Source organism: Armigeres subalbatus, chromosome 3, assembly GCF_024139115.2.
Source record: "Armigeres subalbatus isolate Guangzhou_Male chromosome 3, GZ_Asu_2, whole genome shotgun sequence".
Lineage (NCBI taxonomy): Eukaryota > Metazoa > Arthropoda > Insecta > Diptera > Culicidae > Armigeres > Armigeres subalbatus.
Window position 1 is genome coordinate 95483134 of NC_085141.1, and position 20036 is coordinate 95503169.

Genomic DNA, 20036 nt, shown 5'->3' on the forward strand with positions numbered 1-20036 from the left:
ATCTAAGCCTGGTCCTGACGGTGTTCCATCGATGATTCTCAAAAAGAATATTACCTGTTACCTGAACTCCTTCTTCTGTTTTCCCAACTCTCTCTATCCAGCGGCACATTTCCACCTTGCTGGAAGACTGCAGATATGTTTCCGGTCTACAAAAAGGGGAGCAAGCGTGATAGTGCAATAGCGAAGCTTTTTGAATTGGTTATCATGGACCCGCTGAATGCCCACTGCAAACAATATGTTTGCGCTTAACAACATGCTTTTACAGCTAGCCGTTCAACAACCACTAACTTGTTGTGCCTAATGTCGTACGTCACGGATAGCATGATTGCACGCAGAGCATAAAATATTCACTTTCATGAAGCACATTCACTCCGACTTTTGACATTCGTGTTTTGATTATTCAAAACATATAATGACTTACTCAGTTTACTTCTTTATAAATTCATTCAATTGATTACGTCGGGATTAGATCTATGCGTGTATTTATTTAAATCATCAAAAATGTTTTCCGTTTTACGATTATTTAATGTTGGGAGGACCACCCTACGACCCTGAAACGCACCTATTTAACGGTGGGCTCATCGTCTGACACAATCTGTCAGAGCGACTGACGTCTACCGAGCGAGCGAACGTCATTCATTAAGTGCATTCACCACCACTGCAACAGTAACCACGCCGCGTTTTTAAATTGTTGTAATTAGTTTTAAATAAAGATTTTAATCTGTTTGTTGTGTAAATCATCGGCCCATTTATCACAACAAAGTGGCGACGAGTATATTCAGTGTCGGTTTCGCGAAATTCCGTCGGAAAAAGTCAGTTTTTCGGTCGACAAAAATACCGCGTGTGTGCAGTGAAAAGTGAAGGTTAGCAGCATAATGCCGGATCCAACTGTACAGCAGGCATCAGGAGGTGCATCGCAGAATTCCAACCAGATGCTGATGCAAATCCTCCAACAGCAGCAGCAGTTGATGACGCAACTCACTCAGCAGGTTTCAGCAACCCAGCTGGCCATTCAGAAGTTGTCGAGGGACGAAATTGTTTTGGATTCGCTCTCTAGCAACATCACTGAGTTCGTTTATGATCCGGAGCAGGGCTGTACCTTTGACTCTTGGTACGCACGGTTACGGATTTGTTCGACAAAGATGCCGAAAAACTCGACGATGCTGCGAAAGTCCGATTGCTGATGAGGAAATTGAATCCAGCAGCGCATGAACGGTTCACAAGTTTTATTTTGCCTAGACTATCAAAAGAGTTAACATTCAGTGAAACAGTCGCGAAATTGAAAACGATTTTTGAATCTCCAGTTTCAGTGTTTCACCGCCGTTATTTGTGTCTGCAAACGACAAAAGAAGATTCGGATGATTTTGTGTCGTATTCGTGCAAAGTGAACAAAGCGTGTGTGGACTTCAAGTTGCGAGAACTGTCCGAAGAGCAATTTAAATGTCTCATTTTTGTGTGCGGTCTGAAATCGTCGCGAGATTCGGACATTCGTATGAGGTTGATTACCAAATTGAATGAGACAGAAGACATTTCTCTGGAAAAAGTGGTGGAAGATTGTAAAAGTTTACTGAACCTGAAACAAGACAACAGTCTTGTAGAAAAACAGCAATCATTCAGTGCTGTTAATGCAGTTCATCAGGATCGACCTTTCAAGCCTAAACACAAACAAGGTGCCTGGAGGAAAGTGAACAACAATCAACCGAAAACCCCATGTTGGTCATGTGGGGGAATGTATTTTTCTGCCGATTGCTCATTCCGTGAACATCAGTGTCGCGAGTGCAAGAAAAAAGGACATAAAGAAGGATATTGTGCCTGTTTTTTATCTGGAAATACCAGCGGCAGTAAAGACAAGAAGAAAAAGTACAGTTCTAAGCACAGAAAGGATGTGAATATTGTGTCAGTGAAAAACATCAGTCAGCGGAGGAAGTTCGTGGAAATCTATATCAACGATGTTCCGGTTCGGTTGCAGTTTGATTCAGCGTCGGACATAACAATTATCTCCGACAAATTGTGGCGAAAAATCGTACAACCTCAAGGAATTCCACCGTCATGCAACGCCAAATCTGCTTCAGGGGAATCACTTGATCTCGCCCGGGAATTTTTGTGCAATGTAAACATCAGTGACAAAACGAAGAGATGTTCGTGTCGTGTTGCTTCACCCAATCTGGAGTTAAACATTCTTGGCTCTGACTGGATTGAGCTTTTCGGATTATGGGACGTGCCTATCAGTTCGTCTCTGCAAGTTCAGTCCCCAAAAGTGTTTTCAAACGAAATGGGACTTTGCACAAAAACAAAAGTGCGATTGACGCTGAAAGGAGAACCAAAACCAGTTTACCGACCAAAACGTCCAGTTTCATACAGTGTACAAGGTGCGGTAGAAAATGAACTTCATCGATTGCAGAATTTGGGAATCCTCAAACCAATCAATCATTCAGATTGGGCAGCTCCGATCGTCGTAGTGCGGAAACCGAACGGTAAGGTTCGCATTTGTGCTGATTTTTCGACGGGTCTCAACGATGTTTTGGAGTCGAATCAGTGTCCGCTTCCTTTGCCAGAAGACATTTTCACCAAGATGGCCGGATGCAAGTTTTTCAGTCACATCGACCTGTCGGACGCGTATCTACAAGTGGAAGTGGATCCCCGAGATCAGCATCTGCTAACAGTCAACACCCACAAGGGACTTTTCCGCTATACACGCCTCACACCTGGTATCAAATCAGCTCCGGGTGCATTCCAGCAGATCATGGACGCAGTGTTGAGTGGTATCGAAAAGACCTCTGGTTATTTGGATGACGTGTTAGTGGGTGGTCGCACTAAAGAAGAACACGACTACAATCTGAAACAAGTGCTTCAACGGTTAGAACAGTACGGGTTTACAGTACGGATCGAGAAGTGCCATTTCAACATGGAACAAGTGGAATACTTGGGGCAAATTCTGGATGGTGATGGAATCAGACCCGATCCGAATAAGACAGCAGCTATCGCCACCATGCCACCGCCTCAAGATGTTTCGTCACTCCGTTCATACCTAGGAAATGTAAACTATTACGCAAAATACGTTCCGGAAATGCGTAAGTTACGGTTTCCGATGGATCAGCTGTTGAAATCAGGAGCAAAGTGGGTATGGTCAGAAGCATGTCAGCGATCATTCAATCGGTTCCGAGAAATCCTGCAGTCACCGTTAACACTTTCACACTACAATCCAAACTTGGAAATCATAGTGTCGGCGGATGCGTCAAATTACGGAATCGGTGCGCGCATTGCCCACAAGCTACCAGATGGATCAGTGAAACCGATATCCTATGCGTCGAGAAGTCTTACACCAGCCGAGTCCAACTACAGCCAAATCGAGAAGGAAGGACTCGCACTGATTTTCGCCGTAACCCGGTTCCACCGTATGATTTTTGGACGACAGTTTATACTGGAAACGGATCACAAGCCGTTACTAGCTATTTTTGGTTCCAAGAAAGGCATTCCAGTATATACAGCCAACAGACTTCAGCGATGGGCATAAACGCTGCTACTGTACGACTTCAACATCAAATACGTGAGTACGGAAAGTTTTGGTTATGTTGATATCCTTTCTCGTCTGATCAACACTCACGTCCGTCCGAATGAAGAATACATCATCGCATCGATTGAACTGGAAGACACCATGGAAGACATCGTCAAGCAATCAGTGGAAGCTCTGCCAGTCACGTTCAAGATGATTCAAGCAGGAACACAGTCGGATGCAGTATTGAAGCAGGTTAAGCAGTTCGTTCAAACAGAATGGCCGTCAAATCAGTCCAAAATCAGCGATCCACAGCTTCAACAGTTTTACCAGCGTCGGGGCAGTTTAGCCATTGTCTCCGATTGCCTCACCTATGGGGAACGACTGGTTATTCCATCAAAATTTCGAGATCGAGTTCTACGAGTACTACACAAAGGACATCCTGGAGTAGAAAGAATGCGATCCATAGCACGTAACTACGTCTATTGGCCTGGAATCGACGAGCAGATCAATCATCGTGTTCGTACGTGCGTAGAATGTTCGAGAGCAGCCAAGACCAACAGTAAAACCAACATGGAATCTTGGCCTACACCAGAAAAACCTTGGCAGCGGATTCATGCAGACTATGCTGGACCAGTCGACGGTAATTACTATTTGATTGTTGTCGACGCATTCAGTAAGTGGCCAGAAGTCATCTCTACCAAACGTATTACAACGTCCGCTACAGTGGCCATGTTCCGTGAGATCTTTTCCAGAAATGGAATGCCGGAAACATTGGTTACAGACAACGGTACACAGTTCACCAGTGAAGATTTTGAAGCCTTTTGAAGTAACAGTGGCATCCTACATTTGAAAACGCCGCCGTATCATCCACAGTCAAACGGACTCGCCGAGAGATTCGTCGACACATTCAAGCGAGGACTTCGTAAAATCACATCGGGGGGAGAAATACTCCGCGATGCTATTGACACTTTTCTTCTGTGCTACCGCTCAACTCCTTGTCGTAGCGCACCTGAAGGGAAGTCACCAGCAGAACTGTTACTGGGAAGAAAACTAAGGACATCACTAGATCTACTGAAACCACCAACTTCGTTCTACAAGCAAGCCGAATCAAAGCAAGAAAGTCAGTTCAACCGTAAGCATGGCACGAAAGCAAGAAACTACTATGCAGAAGAGCTGGTTTGGACGAAAATACATCGAAACAATACCTGGTCATGGGAACCCGGTCAAGTACTAGAACGGATTGGTCGAGTCATCTACAACGTGTGGCTACCGGAAAAGCGGAACCTTATTAGGTCACACTGCAATCAACTGAAGAAACGGTATGAATCAGAACAACTATCATCAACAGCGCAAAACAAGTGTACTCAAATCCCGCTCAGTATACTTTTGGATTCATGCGGTCTCAGTCAACCTACAGCTACTGTACCAGCAGTACCAGAACCATCCGAACCGTTGCAGTCAGCTTCAGCAAGCAGCAATATCCTCAATGAACTACAGTCAAGGGAGGTTCATCGCCGAGCACCAGTCAAGCCACCAAGAGCTACTATTCAGCAGGAACCGAGCCAGCTTCGCCAGTCTTCGAGAACCAGAAGACAACCCGTGAGGTATGAGCCGTATCATCTCTTTTAAGAGGGGGAGGTGTTGGGAGGACCACCCTACGACCCTGAAACGCACCATCTATTTAACGGTGGGCTCATCGTCTGACACAATCTGTCAGAGCGACAGACGTCTACCGAGCGAGCGAACGAGAGGAAGCGATCTGTCAGCCGACAGCAACAGTCATTCATTAAGTGCATTCACCACCACTGCAACAGTAACCACGCCGCGTTTTTAAATTGTTGTAATTAGTTTTAAATAAAGATTTTAATCTGTTTGTTGTGTAAATCATCGGCCCATTTATCACAACATTTAATAATTTGTGGTATTCAAATAAATACTCACTGACCCATATTCATTCTGAAAATTGACGGTGCAGAGCCGAAAATGAATATGTTTAGAAGTGAAGTGACAAAGAAGGCCGATGGGCTTCATAAAAAATAATTGAATATTTACAGCTCTGGTTGCACGCACTCAAACGGACGTGATTTACACGGATCTTTCTGCAGCATTCGATAAGCTGAACCATAAAATTGCAATAGCCAAGCTTGACAGACTTGGAGTCGGTGGAAATCTTCTCGATTGGTTTCGATCATATCTAACCGGACGCCAGCTTGTGGTCGCTTTAGGCGATTGTCGCTCAGATAGTTTCCGCGCTTCGCCTGGTATACCGCAGGGCAGCCACTTGGGGCCATTAATTTTCCTGCTTTACTTCAACGATGTTCACCATGTAATCGATGGACCACGGCTATCCTTTGCGGACGGTCTGAAGATATTCTTCGCATCTCCTCAATAGCCGATTGCCGATTGGTGTACTCTGAACCGGGGCTGCAAAATAGTGGGTTGACATCAAGGAAGGAGCGCCCCATCGAGCTCTGGTCCCCACAAGTCCCTATCTCACGCTTCCACGGGTCGTCCGATGACAAAAGATCGCCAGCTAAAGGTTGTGTACTTAGCTGGTAGTGCAGCCTGGGCACTGTTGTCCTTCTGACATCAGCTAGAGTGAGAAGGTACGCATCGAGCGTCTGTTCACCAGGAGGTGCGGCTCAAACAGCGTCTGTCTGGTACCCAGCGGCTGATTATCGAAATGCTGTATAGCGTCAGCTATACCTAAGGTGGCAGCCCCATCATCGCGATGTAGGTAACGCGACCCCGGTAAGGTAGCTTACTGAAGCCTCTCAAATACCACGAAAAATGGAGATAGAAGAAAAAGAGAACGTTATTTTTGGCAACCGACCCGTCAACGAAATAAGGACTATGATTGGAAACTCGGTACCTGGAATGTCAGAACCCTAAATGAACCTGGACGAGTGAGCCTTCTGGCTCGTGAACTGCAGAAGGTTGGAGTGAACGTGGCTGCTATTCAAGAAGTCCGATGGCCTAGATCCGGAGAACGTGAATTCCGAGCCTTGGACCTTACGACCAACACTGCATTCCAGTATAACATCTATCACAGCGGCGGTGAAAAAGCAGAGCATGGAGTTGGTTTCGTAGTGATGGGCAAGCAGATGAAGCGAGTGACTTGATAAAGCCTATGGAGAGTGCCCAAAGCATGACGTGATTATCGGAAACGCTAACGCTCAGGTCGGTAGACAGGACTTTTTCCGTCCCATAATCGGTAGGGAGAGCGTTCACTCCGCTACCAATGACAACGGCCTACGGCTAGTAAATTTTGCTGCTGCCAGAGGGATGGCCATCAGTAGCACCTACTTTGCACGAAAGAACATCCGAAAGCACACCTGGAGACACCCAAATGGTGAAACTTGCAACCAGATAGACCATGTTCTGGTGGATGGGCGCCATTTCTCGGATGTTATCGATGTGCGGACATTCAGAGGTCCGAACATTGACTCTGATCACTAACTCGTTGTCAGTAAAATTCGATCACGGTTGTCAACTGTATCGAACGAAAGATCACAGCGAACGATGCGTTACAATATCCAGCGATTGTCGGCGGAAGGAGTATGGGCTGAGTACCGTCAGAAGCTCGACGAACGGATAAGTGCAATCAACGTTAGCGACAACATCAACGATCTATGGGAGTCGATCCATGGAGCGGTGAGCACAACAGCACGAGAAGTGGTAGGTACTGCACAGAGGCGACCCAGGACGGGTTGGTTCGATGTGGAGTGTCAGAGAGTGACAGACGAGAAGAACGTTGCCAGAAGCCGGATGTTGGTGTCAGGTACCGATCGAATAGAGATCGGTACAAGGAAGCAAGAGCAGCCGAAAAACGAACCCACCGCAGGAAGAAGAAAGAGTACGAAGAACAAGTTATTAGTGAGGCGCAGGAAAAAATGGAGCAGAACGATATGCGGAGGTTTTATGAGTCTGTCAATGGCGTGCGGAGAAAGACAGCGCCATATCCCGTCTTGTGCAACGACCTACAAGGGAATTTGCTGACAGATAAAACTGAAGTGGCTGCCAGGTGGAAGCAACACTTCGAGACTTTGTTGAATGGAGGAAGTGACGATGCATCGGTGAACAGAATAAATATTAGCGACGATGGACAAGCTGGAGTCACCTACACTAGATGAGGTTAAAAAAGCTGTTAAAGAGCTGAAAAACAATAAGGCTGCGGGGAAGGACCAGCTCCCGGCTGAATTTCTCAAACATGGCAGTGAGCAGCTTTATGAAGTTCTGCACCATATTATGTCGAAAATATGGGAAGACGACGAAATGCCTGCTAGCTGGTTGGACGGCCTCATTTGCCCTCTCTTTAAGAAAGGGCACAGACTGGAGTGCACCAATTACCGAGGAATAACCCTCCTTAATTCGGCGTACAAATTTATGTCCCGTATTCTGTTCAACAGATTGAGACCTCTTGAAGAGTCCTTCGTCGGTGAATACCAAGCAGGTTTTCGTGAGGGCCGATCAACGACGGATAAAGTGATATCCCAGATTATCTTCCGTCGTCTGTCACCATTAGTGAATGAGTTCGTGGGAAGTTATCAAGCCGGCTTCGTTGACTGCCGCTCGACAACGGACCAGATCTTTACTGTACGGCAAATCCTTCAAAAATGCCGTGAATACTGGCATGACGCCACTCGCGAAACTAAAACTTTCGGCTGCTGTCAGCCAACAAACCGTGACCAAAATACGTCCTATCGCTTTGAAAATCGCCAATAGAATGACACAGAAGTTCCTTGGTGAGAACTTCAATCTCAACCGTTCGACGAGCGAAGCCGACAGGTCTTTCTCTCTCGCAGAACATCATTCGTATCCGTTTGCAACCAACTTTTGCTCAACCAACTCGCTCGAAACTATTGCAAGGGGCATTCATTTTTGCTTCCTTCTTCCCTCATACGCAGGTATGGGGTAACGCAAAATGAACTCCCCCAAGAAATTATGACGTTTGAGCGGGTCGCATAATGAACGCAAAATGAACTTTTGTTCGAGAAGACGACCCGCTCAAATGTCAAAATCCATCGGGTGAGTGAATTTCATGAACTCCTGCACAGGTCTATTGCCTAACGTGACAGCAATTTTATTTTCGTTCTCCCTCTCACCTACACAAAACGCATCGACTGGCGAAAGGAATCTTTTGTGCAGTCGGAGTTCATTTGCTGTCATCAATTGATGATGATGATAACCAAGTGTGCACTGATAAAATTATTGAAACATTTTAAGGCTTCCCCAGACCTAAGCGATTTCATCGCCACGACGGCGACAACTAGTCGCCGCGATTCTATCGTTCGGTCGCTGCCGGCAATGTTCTATTTACGCTTCCATACCAATGGCAACAGAATCGCTGTCGCCAAGCGATAGAATCGCGTCGCGACTGTCGCATCGCGTGTGTTTGGGGGAACCTTTATTCTTCTATTCCATCTGAGATCTTATCTAATACAAATATCAGGTCCCAAAGCACCATCAGTTCGTTGATTTCAAGGCGGCATACGACAGTATAGACCGCGTAGAGCTATGAAAAAATATGGACGAGAACAGCTTCCCTGGGAAGCTTACCAGACTGATCAAAGAAATGGTGGACGGGCGAACACTCCAGTTCGTTTGAATCACGCCGGGAACTTAGACCGGGTGATGGACTTTTGTGCCTGTTGTTCAATATTGCGCTAGAAGGTGTCATGCGGAGAGACGGGTGTAACAGCCGGTTACGATAGACGGGAATACCTTCGAGGTGGTCGAGGAATTCGTCTACCTTGAATCCTTGCTAACAGCTGATAACAATGTTAGTCGTGAAATACGAAGGCGCATCATCTGTGGATGTCGGGTCTACTACGGGCTCCAGAAGAAACTGCGGTCAAAAAAGATTCGCCACCGCACCAAAAGACGCTAATAAGACCGGTTGTCCTCTACGGACATGAAACATGGACAATACTCTAGGAGGACTTGCAAGCATTCGGAGTATTCGAGAGACGTCCAAAGCACGGTGTGCAAGAAGACGGTGTGTGGCGGCGAAGAATGAACCACGAACTCGCCCAGCTTTACGTCAAACCTAGTATCCAGAAGGTAGTCAAAGCCGGAAGGGTACGATGGGCAGGGCATGTTGCAAGAATGCGGGACAGCAACCCTGCAAAGATGGTGTTCGCTTCCGATCCAGCAGGTACGATGTTTTAAGTATGAGTCAACTTTATTTACGACGTGCGTACAGCAGGGTAGTACAATTTGAACTGACTGATTTATTAAATAGAGTGACGCAGTTCTATGCTAGCTATACATATGTGTGTGTTTGTTCGACCATCCATGGCAGTGCATACTTAAGGTCAGGGTATGAAAACTAATGAATATTATTACACGCTTTCTTTTCAAATTAATAAAGTCATTGTCCATAGCGTTGGGGAGGTTTTATTGAACGTCCACTACGACTAATTCGGCTGTCGCCGTGAGATTCGCTCACACGACCATCTTGTGACAGTGGTAAGAGTTGGGGCAATGTTGAATTATGGCAAGATTCTAGAGCGATTTCCGGAGAGCGAACAGAAACGGGAGTAGAATCAGCAGTCGTAGCGTTAGCAGGGGATTCGAGAAAGGCATTTGTGGAGTCTCTGTTGCAATCAGGCAGTGGTGATTGAGGATTGATAATTGGAGGATTAGCTTCATTGTTTTGAGGTTTCTCATCACACAGCCGTTTCGAGAAATCCTCTTGAGGTTGTTCATGACTTTGAGAATATTCAATAAGACGATCGTCGATTAGAAGATCTTGTGGATTAGTCCCATGATTCGTAGTACGTTTCATAAACCTGCGGTTTCGCCTGAAATGATTTCCGTACCCATCTTTAACTATGTATGACCGGCCATTGACGTCACGTGTAACTGTTCCATATTTCCAATCTTTCGATCGTTTCTTGAATCATGTGATCGATCACCAACAAGGAGCGGCAGCAAAGGCTTTGCGGTTTTATCATAATTTTCCTTTTGGATTGCACGTCTTCGTTCAAATTTACTGCGAATGACATTTTCTGCCACACTCTCACGAATTAAGAGAGATTCATGTACAGGCAGACGTGTTTTAAGCTGTCTTCCAAAGAACAGTTGGCTTGGAGTTAGCTGCATAGCGTATCGTTCACACTCCAATGAATCAAATTGGATGTTATCACTTCGAATTTGAGTAGGATATCCATAAGCATTAAAAAACCTATCGAAAAATATGCATACGCTTCGCATTGTTTTGTCCTGAAGTCGTTCAGAACAAACAAAACCAGAGTATGCGTCAATCAGCACCAACCAATCATGACCACCATATTCGTAAATATCCGTAGACACCTTCTGGAAAGGATACTCTGGCGAATCGTCCTGTAACAGCGGCTCTTTGGGATTGTTGCGCTGGAATTTTTCACACGTTGTACAAGTTTTGACCACCTCTGAAATATCATTGGACATTCCAGGCCAGAAAAACTGCATTGCCCTCGCAAGAGTTTTTTTTTCTATTCCAAGATGCGGTGCATGGAGCCACTTACAAATTAAGGCTTGTAATTTTGTTGGAATACTCAGTCGAAGATCCTTGAAGAGTAAACCGTTCTCATAATGAAGTTCATTACGATATTTATAGAATAACTAGTCGACCCGGCAGACGTTGTCCTGCATAGTAGGCGTTCCGAACTGCCCATGCAAAGTTCGCATAGAAATCACAATTTTAGTTTTTCACGATTTGCTCAACTTTACTCGTGATTTTCGCATTAGGAAATATCATATAAACCCGTCGGAAACTAAAACGAATGTTTCTGCTGAAGAAATGAAAAAAATCCATCCAGCCGTTTTCGAGTTATGCGGATACGAACACAGACCATTTCATTTTTATATATAAGATTGACTGAGATCATCTAGCTTGTGATACGATGGCCAACCTTGTTCGATGAAGTGAACAATGCGCATGTAACGTTCGTCTTGTTTGAGGATGTCTAAATAGAGGTTCATATTGTCTTCTAACATGCACGCTTGTTACACGAGAGAATGCACTACACCTTCCAACTGAACATCAACTTCTCCAATCTCTGGCAAAGGAGCTCTGGATAAACAATCAGCGACAAGCATATCTTTTCCCGCAGTGTACACAACTGACAATCCATGATACTTAAGGAGTTTTAAGAACATTCACTGTAGGCGTGAGGACACATCGTCAATGTCCCGTTTAATAAGGGTCTCAAGTGGCTTGTGATCAGATTGTACCTTGAATTCTCGTCCATACAGAAAATAGTGAAAGCGTGAACAGGCAAACACGACAGCAAGTAGCTCTTTTTCTATCTGCGCCCATTTTTGTTCACTACGAGACAGAGTTCGTGACGCAAAGGCTACTGGTCCATGATCCTGAAGCAAAACACACCCGAGTCCATCCTTCGAACTATCTGTTTGTATCGTAATTGGCTTTTTCGGGTTAAACATTGCAAGCACTGATGTTTTTGTTATGGATGAGTGAATATCTTTCAGTTCCCTATCATGTTCGGAAGTCCATAACCATTCTGCTCCTAAGCTGGCGTAGATTCGCTGTACGTTGTGATAGGTTCGGAAAGAATTTTGGTAAGTACTTCAACAAACCAAGAAGCTGGAGAACCTCGGGTACACAATTTGGCTTCGGCATTTGAGTAATTGCTCGAATATCCTTATCCAAAGGCTGTATCATTCCATTACCGATTATGCTACCCATGAACTTCACTTGTGGTAATCGGAATTGTAGCTTGTCTGGATTAAACTTCACACCATGTTGCCGTGCACTTTCAAGAACTATTGACAAAATTCGGTTATGGTCCTCCTCATCAACACCCGCAATCGTCAGGTCATCCAAGTAGATCTCAACACCGTCTATGTCACCGAATATCTGGACCATTCGACGTTGGAACATTTCTGGAGCATTATTCAGCCCAAATGGAACACGATTCCACCGAAAACGACCAAAGGGTGTCATGAATGTTGTTAAATTAGAACTACTTAAATCTAGTTCCGTTTGCAAAAATCATTGAGCTTGTTCGAAATAAAAGAAACACATCCGCTACCTTTATGCAGTGCACATAATATAGTTTTCATTTTATTGTGCTAAAGATATATTTCATAATTAGGACTCAGTTTAGGAAACAATCGGATTCTTTCCCCACAGATACTGTAATACGATGCCGCTCTCCCCTTTTAGATTGTAGCTGTCCACGTCGATCCATGCACTGAAACATTATAATTGATTATTACTCTGCTTAAAAAAACAATTAATAGACAAACTTACTTGTCCGAAGTAGTGACTTTGTTGGACGATACCACGACTTGCATACGTTGATCCACATGCTCGTACAAATTTGACAAGCCCAGTTCCACCGCTTCCGTTCCGAAGTTGAGTGCAACGACAACGTAGCCCACTTTGTCGACCTTCCTCTTGTATGCGAGCAGATTTTTGCCGGACACTTTAATGTCGATGTCTCCTTCGGCCAAGATTTGGCGCTTACGGTATTTGGTCAGCTTTTTGAAGATCTTCAGATGGCTTTTGCGGGCCATGTCTTGAGCTTTAACGTTGAGCGTTTTGTAGTTATCGGCAGCCGGAAGCCAAGTTTTGGCTGCTGATGAGAATCCGGCGTTCTTTGCTGTATTCCACTGCATTGGCGTGCGAACTGGATCTCTTGAATAAGCTGTGAATGTGGTCTCACTCGAACGGCACGCGGCCGGATCCTTGGTCTCATTCCAAGGAATGTATTGATCTAGCATTCCGATTTCCTCACCGTAGTAAGTGACGGCAATATCCGGTAGCGTTTGAAGGGCGATGTTGTACAAATCGATCTTGTTTTCACCTAGACGGGACCCAATGCGGCTGTTGTCATGATTTCCTAGAACCCAGTTGGATCGTTTGTTGGCCGGTTTGGCGTCCAACCAACGCTTAACGTATTTTGCGAAGTCGGCTGCGTTACTCGTATCGCGAATGTTACTTATCAACTCAAAGTTGAAAGGAATGTGGGATCCATTGACAGTGGCATTTCCGAAGAACTCAATGATCTTCTCCAAGCTGGAATATCCTTCCGTCATCATGATTCGAGTTCTATTGTCCTTTTGAGTGTATTCGTCCAAAACCGCACGCCACTGATATACCAAGTCGTACGTTTCCGGTTGATCAAAGGTTTGCGAATGAATCAAATAGGCGGGATTCTCTGGGTCGTCTGTAGTTCCGCTCGGTTGTTCATCTATGTAACGTCCATTTTGCTCCACACTCTCGAACAGGTAGGGTACGGCATCGATTCTGAATCCCGATACACCTCGATCTAACCAGTAACGTAATATGTTTTTCATTTCTTCCACTACGGCTGGATTGCGGTAATTCAGATCAGGTTGCTCTTTCAAGAACTGGTGCAAATAGAACTCCTGTCGTTGTTCATTCCATTCCCAAGCAGAGCCTCGGAAGACGCTGATCCAATTTGAGGGCGGTACCTTCGTGCCGTCCGGTCCGTCTACACCTGGGTGCCAAATGTAAAAATCCCTGTATGTTGTATCGTTTTGTACGGACTTGATAAAGTGTTCGTGACGATCACTGGTGTGATTCGGGACGAAATCCAAAATTAGATGCAAACCCAACTGTTTGCACTTATCCGACAATCGTTGAAAGGCTGCCAGGTCTCCGTACTCCGGTTGCACCTCACGAAAGTTCGATATGTCGTATCCAAAATCGGCCATCGGAGAAGCAAAAATTGGCGACAACCAAATTCCGTCCATGCCTAGATCTTTCAGATATTCCAGCTTCTCGGTGACTCCTAGAGAATTTTTTTTTATTAGATGCTTCAAGGTTTCTAGCACTGGCTCTTGACTTACCATCCAAATCCCCAATGCCGTCGCCATCGGAGTCCTTGAATGATCGAGGGTAAACTTGGTAAAAGTTCCCGTGCTCCCACCAGTCCAGCGCAGTGGTCCAACCTGCTATCAGGGTAGTGAGTAGTGGTACAAAGATTTTCATTTTCCCTGTTACGATCACTCCATGCCAAGATGAAGTGATATCGTGTGAAGCATGTAGATCGAGTCGATGGTTTTATATACTTCCTAGAAGCAAAATGTTTTCAGATATTCAAATGAAAAGAAATATTGCTTGCATAAGTATAGAATGTAAGCAAACATATTTGAATTAATGAATATCCATAATGAGTTCACATTTGTTTGAATTTATTTCGAATGATTAACATTCTGTACTGGAGATCATGACTCGCTGAAAATGATTTTTTATCAACTTGCTAGGTATTTCTGGTTGTTTGCACAGATGATCATACTTTTGGATTGTTGCGGCTTTTCTGTATTATAGTTTATTGACTGATTATGCATTGAAGTTTTGTATGGAACATCATTAAGGTTTTACTAAATTCATATCCGCCTTATTCTTAATTAGTTGTTACTTAATTATTAGTTACACTTGGGTCGCTTTTTGCGTGGTTAGCTTTCATTAATTTCTTCATTACAACTTCTACAAATATTCAAAATCCGTCTTATTTTTCTTCAATTTTGTTGTGGAGCTTTTCGTGAGGTTGACCTAATGCTCCATTACATCTTCTTCTTCATCTTTTTTCATGGCACTAGATGCCAAATGGAACTTGCCTGCTTTTCATTCTTAGTAATCTATTAGCTTTTCCTCAGTTAATAATTGAAAGCCTTCTATGCCCGCCATTACATGAGTATGTATCTTGATTGATACACTATGCCCAGGGAGTCGAGAATGTTTCCTACCCGATTTGTGTTTCATTATAACCAAATGCCAAAACTAAGCACAACCAAATCGCGTAAAAATGACCCCGAGCTGCTCAGGGCTCCCTCTATAGGGTGGGGCAAAATAATCCGCGTTTACTTTTTAGTCATAACTTTATTATTTTACTTACATCATACTTCTGTGGCTACAGCTCCTCGACGAACCTACGTCGAATGGAGTATCCTGCGCCACTGGACTCGATCCCGGGCCAACCTCTTCCAGTCGTCCTGAACGTTCAGCGCCCTTAGGTACTCTTCTACTGCAAAAAGCCATCGTTTACATGGCTTTCCACGAAGCCTACGGCATCTTTCGGGTTCTCTACTAAACATTATCTTTGCTTGGCGCTCTTCAGACATACGAACAACGTGTCTAGCTCACCGTAGTCTGTCGTGTTGTATCAGCTTAACGATATCCAGCCCTTTATAAACCTGGTATACCTCAGCCCTCCTTAGCCGTGCGGTAAGAGGCGCGGCTACAAAGCAAGACCATGCTTAGGGTGGCTGGGTTCGATTCCCGGTGCCGGTCTAGGTAATTTTCGGATTGGAAATTGTCTCGACTTCTCTGGGCATAAAAGTATCATCGCGTTAGCCGCATGGTATACAAATGCAAAAATGGTAACTTGGCTTAGAAACCTCGCAGTTAATAACCGTGGAAGTGCTTAATGAACACTAAGCTGCGAGGCGGCTCTGTCCCAGTGTGGGGATGTAATGACAATAAGAAGAAGAAGAAGATACCTCGGAGATAGACCCCATCTCGCGGTCCTTAGCCTCTTACCCAGCCAATCCTATCCCTACTTCTTCGTGGCGCTGGCCGGGAGAAACCTTAGGTAAGATCGGGTAATCAACCCCGGTGGGAACTATGGTCGTATGCTGACAGGGAAGGGGAGGCTTGCTCCTCTCCAAAGGTGCAAATCTTACTGAGCGTCTGTTTTCCATGTTAGGGGCGGGTGATCATCGTTCGAGTGCCAACGAGGGACTCTAAGTGAAACTGTGTACCATGGTCCACCAGAAATAAGGAGGATTGGTCCTCCGGAAATTTAGGGGGGTTTGGTGTCAGGCCCTGCCCTACTCGCCGATGTGCTCAAGGACCGTGGATTCGGCATCGTAGCGCTGCAGGAGGTTTGTTGGAAGGGATCAATGTTGCGGCAACACACACGAGCTGGGAGGAGCTTTCATAGAATGAGAGAATGTGCAGGTTGAGGATCAAAGGCCGGTTCTTCAACTTCAGCATAATCAACGTCCATAGCCCACACTACGGAAGCACTGATGATGATAAAGACGGATTCTACGCGCAGCTGGAACGAGAGTACGACAGTTGCCCAAGCCACGACGTCGAAATCATCATAGGAAATTTGAACGCTCAGGTTGGCCAAGAGGAGGAGTTTAGACCGACTGTTGGGAAGTTCAGCGCTCACCGGCTGACGAACGAAAACGGCCTACGACTAATTGATTTCGCCGCCTCTAAGAATATGGCCATTCGCAGCGCCTACAGCCTTCCGTATCGGTACACCTGGAGATCACCACTGCAGACAGAATCACAAATCGACCACGTTCTGATTGAGGACTTCTCCGACATTATCGACGTCAGGACATATCGTGAAGCTAACATCGGCTCTGACCACTATCTGGTGATGGTTAAACTGCGCCCAAAACTATCCGTCATCAACAATGTTCGGTACCGACGACCGCCGCGGTACGACCTAGAGGGACTGAAGCAACCTGATGTCGCCACTGCATACGCGCAATATCTCGAGGCAGCGTTGCCGGAAGTGAGTGAGCTCGATGGGGCCCCTCTTTAGGAGTGCTGGAATACAGTCAAGGCAGCCATTAACGACGCAGCGGAGAACAACGTCGGGTATGTGGGACGAAGTCGACGGAACGATTGGTTCGACGAAGAGTGCAGACAGATTCTGGAGGAGAAGGACGCAGCGCGGGCGATCGCGCTGCAGCAAGGTACCCGGCAGAACGGAAGACGGAAGCGGAGATAGCAGACCCGCCTTTTTCAGGAGAGAAGCGGAGTGCGAGGAGATGGACATGGAACAGTTGTGCCGTTCTCATGAAACACACAAGTTCTATCAGAAGCTCAACGCCTCCCGCAAAGGCTTCATGCCGCGAGTCGAAATGTGCAAGGATTAGGATGAGAGCATCTTGGACGGACAAACGTGTGGTGATCTGAAGGTAGAAGCAGCACTACGAGGATCATTTGAATGGCGCTGAGAGTACAGGCAGTGAAAATCAAGGCAGCGGAGGAGATGACTACGTCAGTCAGCGGACGATGGAAGCTCACCAGCCCCCAACTTAAGGTATTTTAAGGATGACATCCAACGGCCAAATACCAATAAAGCAGCTGGTAAGGATGGTATCGGAGCTCAGTTCATCAAAATGGGCCCGGAAAAGCTGGCCACTTGCCTGCCCAAACTGAAAGTCAGAATCTGGGAAATTGAATATCTACCGGAGGAGGAAGGAAGGGGTTATATGCCCCCCCCCTAGAAAGTGACATCCCAGATCATTTTCCGTCGTCTGTCACCATTAGTGAATGAGTTCGTGGGAAGTTATCAAGCCGGCTTCGTTGACGGCCGCTCGGCAACGGACCAGATCTTTACTGTTCGACAAATCCTTTAAAAATGTTGTGAATACCAGATTCCAATGCACTATCTGTTCATTGATTTCAAGGCGGCATACGACAGTGTAGACCACGTAGAGCTATGGAAACTTATGGAAGAGAACACCTTTCCTGGGAGCTTACCAGACTGATCAAAGCATTGCGCTAGAACAGCGGTTCTCAACCTGGGGTACATGTACCCTCGGGGGTACCTTCGCTGACCCCAGGGGGTTCCTCAGAAGAAAATTCGTAATGGCGGAGGTATTACTAAAGTTTTATTAATTCTATAAATTTATATTGGAAGACTTTGTATTGTACATAATATGCATAGCCCTCCTTAGCCGTGCGGTAAGACGCGCGGCTACAAAGTAAGACCATGCTGAGGGTGGCTGGGTTCGATTCCCGGTGCCGGTCTAGGCAATTTTTGGATTGGAAATTGTCTCGATTTCCCTGGGCATATAAGTATCATCGTGTTAGCCTCATGATATACGAATGCAAAAATGGTAACTTGGCTTAGAAACCCCGCAGTTAATAACTGTGGAAGTGCGTAATGAACACTAAGCTGTGAGGCGGCTCTGTCCCAGTGTGGGGATGTAATGCCAATATGAAGAAGAGGAAGAAGAAGAAAAAAAAATTTAGTGGTTGGATTTTGAATAACTTGTTTCAAAAAAATCTAAAAAATCAAAAAATGTTTTTAGGTTAAAAGTATTACCTTAAATGGTTAAAAAAGTCAAAATTTCACCGATGAAATATTTTAATCGACACAGATCCTTAAACTAGAGGTCAAAAACTATGATCTAATGCCTTCACATCCGAGGTGCATTCACTTTGCATAATAGTTGCCTTCAAACATAGCGTGTTACATCATCCACTGACTGGCAGCTTATTGTTCATTAAGCTCTTCCACAGTTAATGACTGCAAGGTTTATAAGGGAATTGACCATTTTTGCATTCGTATATCATGAGGCTAACCCGATGATACTTTTATGCCCAGGGACAATTTTCAACCCGAAAATTTCCTAGACCGGACCGGGAATCGAAGCCAGCCAACCTCAGCATGATCTTGTTGTTCGCCATCATATGATGACACAATGTGATTTAATAATTATAAATAGCAATACTTCCACAACACAACCAGTTATAACATTGTTTTTTTTTAATAACATAATTCACAGTATTTTAGCCCTCGCTGCGCTAACCGGAGCTATGGCGTAGTTGACTATTTACTTCTACGAGATATTCGGCTACTCTTATTCAACCTCATCGTGAGTACAACATGTGATAGATTTGGTTCGGAAAAGGTATTGGAGAGTAACCGCCCCTTCGGTGGGGTTTGATCCCACGACCCCAGTCGTGGATCAAACCCCAGCGAAGGGGCGGTAACCCTCCAATACCTTTTCCGAACTAAATCTATCACATGTTGTACATATGCATAATCAAGTTTCAGACATAGTAATTAATTTCCACTCCGGGTGGCTTAATACCCGGCATATAGGCAATTAACTTTGAATGTACTCATCGTGAGGTTAAATAAGAGTGGGGTTATGAATATGTGTTTTACTTAGTTTTTCAACAAACTTCCACCTATATGGATTCGCATTCTGCGTTTTTTTACAATGTACTTTGTGTTTGTCACCTATATGGATTCGTATTATGCGTTTTTCAAAGTGTAATCTGTGTTTCGTCTTTGATGTTTGGCTTTAGCTACTCTTGTTTAATCTCAACTTGAGGTTAAATAAGGGTGGGGTTATAAAAATGTTTGTTTACTAAGTTTTTTTTTCAACAAATTGTCACCTAGGGGGGAAAGACGGCTTTGGCAGCTTTTGTTCTATTATTGGCAGGGGGGTTTTTGTCGACCAAATTTTATGAAATTTGGCCACAATATTCTTTGATATTTAAAGAATGTTTAGGCCAAATTTGAGCCTAGTCAGTCATAAAAACCCCCTGCCAATAATAGAACAAAGCCGTCATTCCTCCTATATGGATTCGCATTAAGCGTTTTTCACAGTGTACTCTGTGTTTCGTTCTTGAGGTTCGGGTTCGGCTACTCTTGTTCAATCTCAACGTGAGGTTCAATAAGAATGAGGTTATGAATATGTGTTTTACTTAGTTTTCAACAAATAGCCACCTATATAGATTCGCAGTTTGCGATTTTTACAGTGTACTTTGGGATTGTCACCTATATGGATTCGC

General features: G+C 44.9%; 3 protein-coding genes across 3 annotated transcripts; 2 read left to right on the plus strand and 1 right to left on the minus strand.

Annotated features, from left to right (window-relative positions):
- Positions 1 to 875: 875 nt before the first annotated feature.
- On the plus strand, positions 876 to 3514 carry LOC134221814 (uncharacterized protein K02A2.6-like). Its single transcript, XM_062700991.1, has 2 exons — positions 876 to 1095; positions 1311 to 3514. Exons 1-2 carry the CDS (start codon positions 876 to 878, stop codon positions 3512 to 3514), a joined length of 2424 nt encoding a protein of 807 aa, XP_062556975.1.
- A 48-nt stretch (positions 3515 to 3562) lies between these two features.
- LOC134223223 (uncharacterized protein K02A2.6-like) lies at positions 3563 to 5368 on the plus strand. The gene has a single exon (XM_062702367.1). It carries the CDS (start codon positions 3656 to 3658, stop codon positions 4319 to 4321), a length of 666 nt encoding a protein of 221 aa, XP_062558351.1. The 5' UTR covers positions 3563 to 3655; the 3' UTR covers positions 4322 to 5368.
- Positions 5369 to 12534: 7166 nt separating this feature from the next.
- Positions 12535 to 14519, minus strand: LOC134219846 (probable maltase). Its single transcript, XM_062698732.1, has 3 exons — positions 14324 to 14519; positions 12759 to 14265; positions 12535 to 12699 (listed from the first exon to the last, which is right to left on the minus strand). The coding sequence occupies exons 1-3, from the start codon at positions 14463 to 14465 to the stop codon at positions 12609 to 12611; spliced, it is 1740 nt and encodes a 579-aa protein (XP_062554716.1). The 5' UTR covers positions 14466 to 14519; the 3' UTR covers positions 12535 to 12608.
- Between the last annotated feature and the right edge of the window lie 5517 nt (positions 14520 to 20036).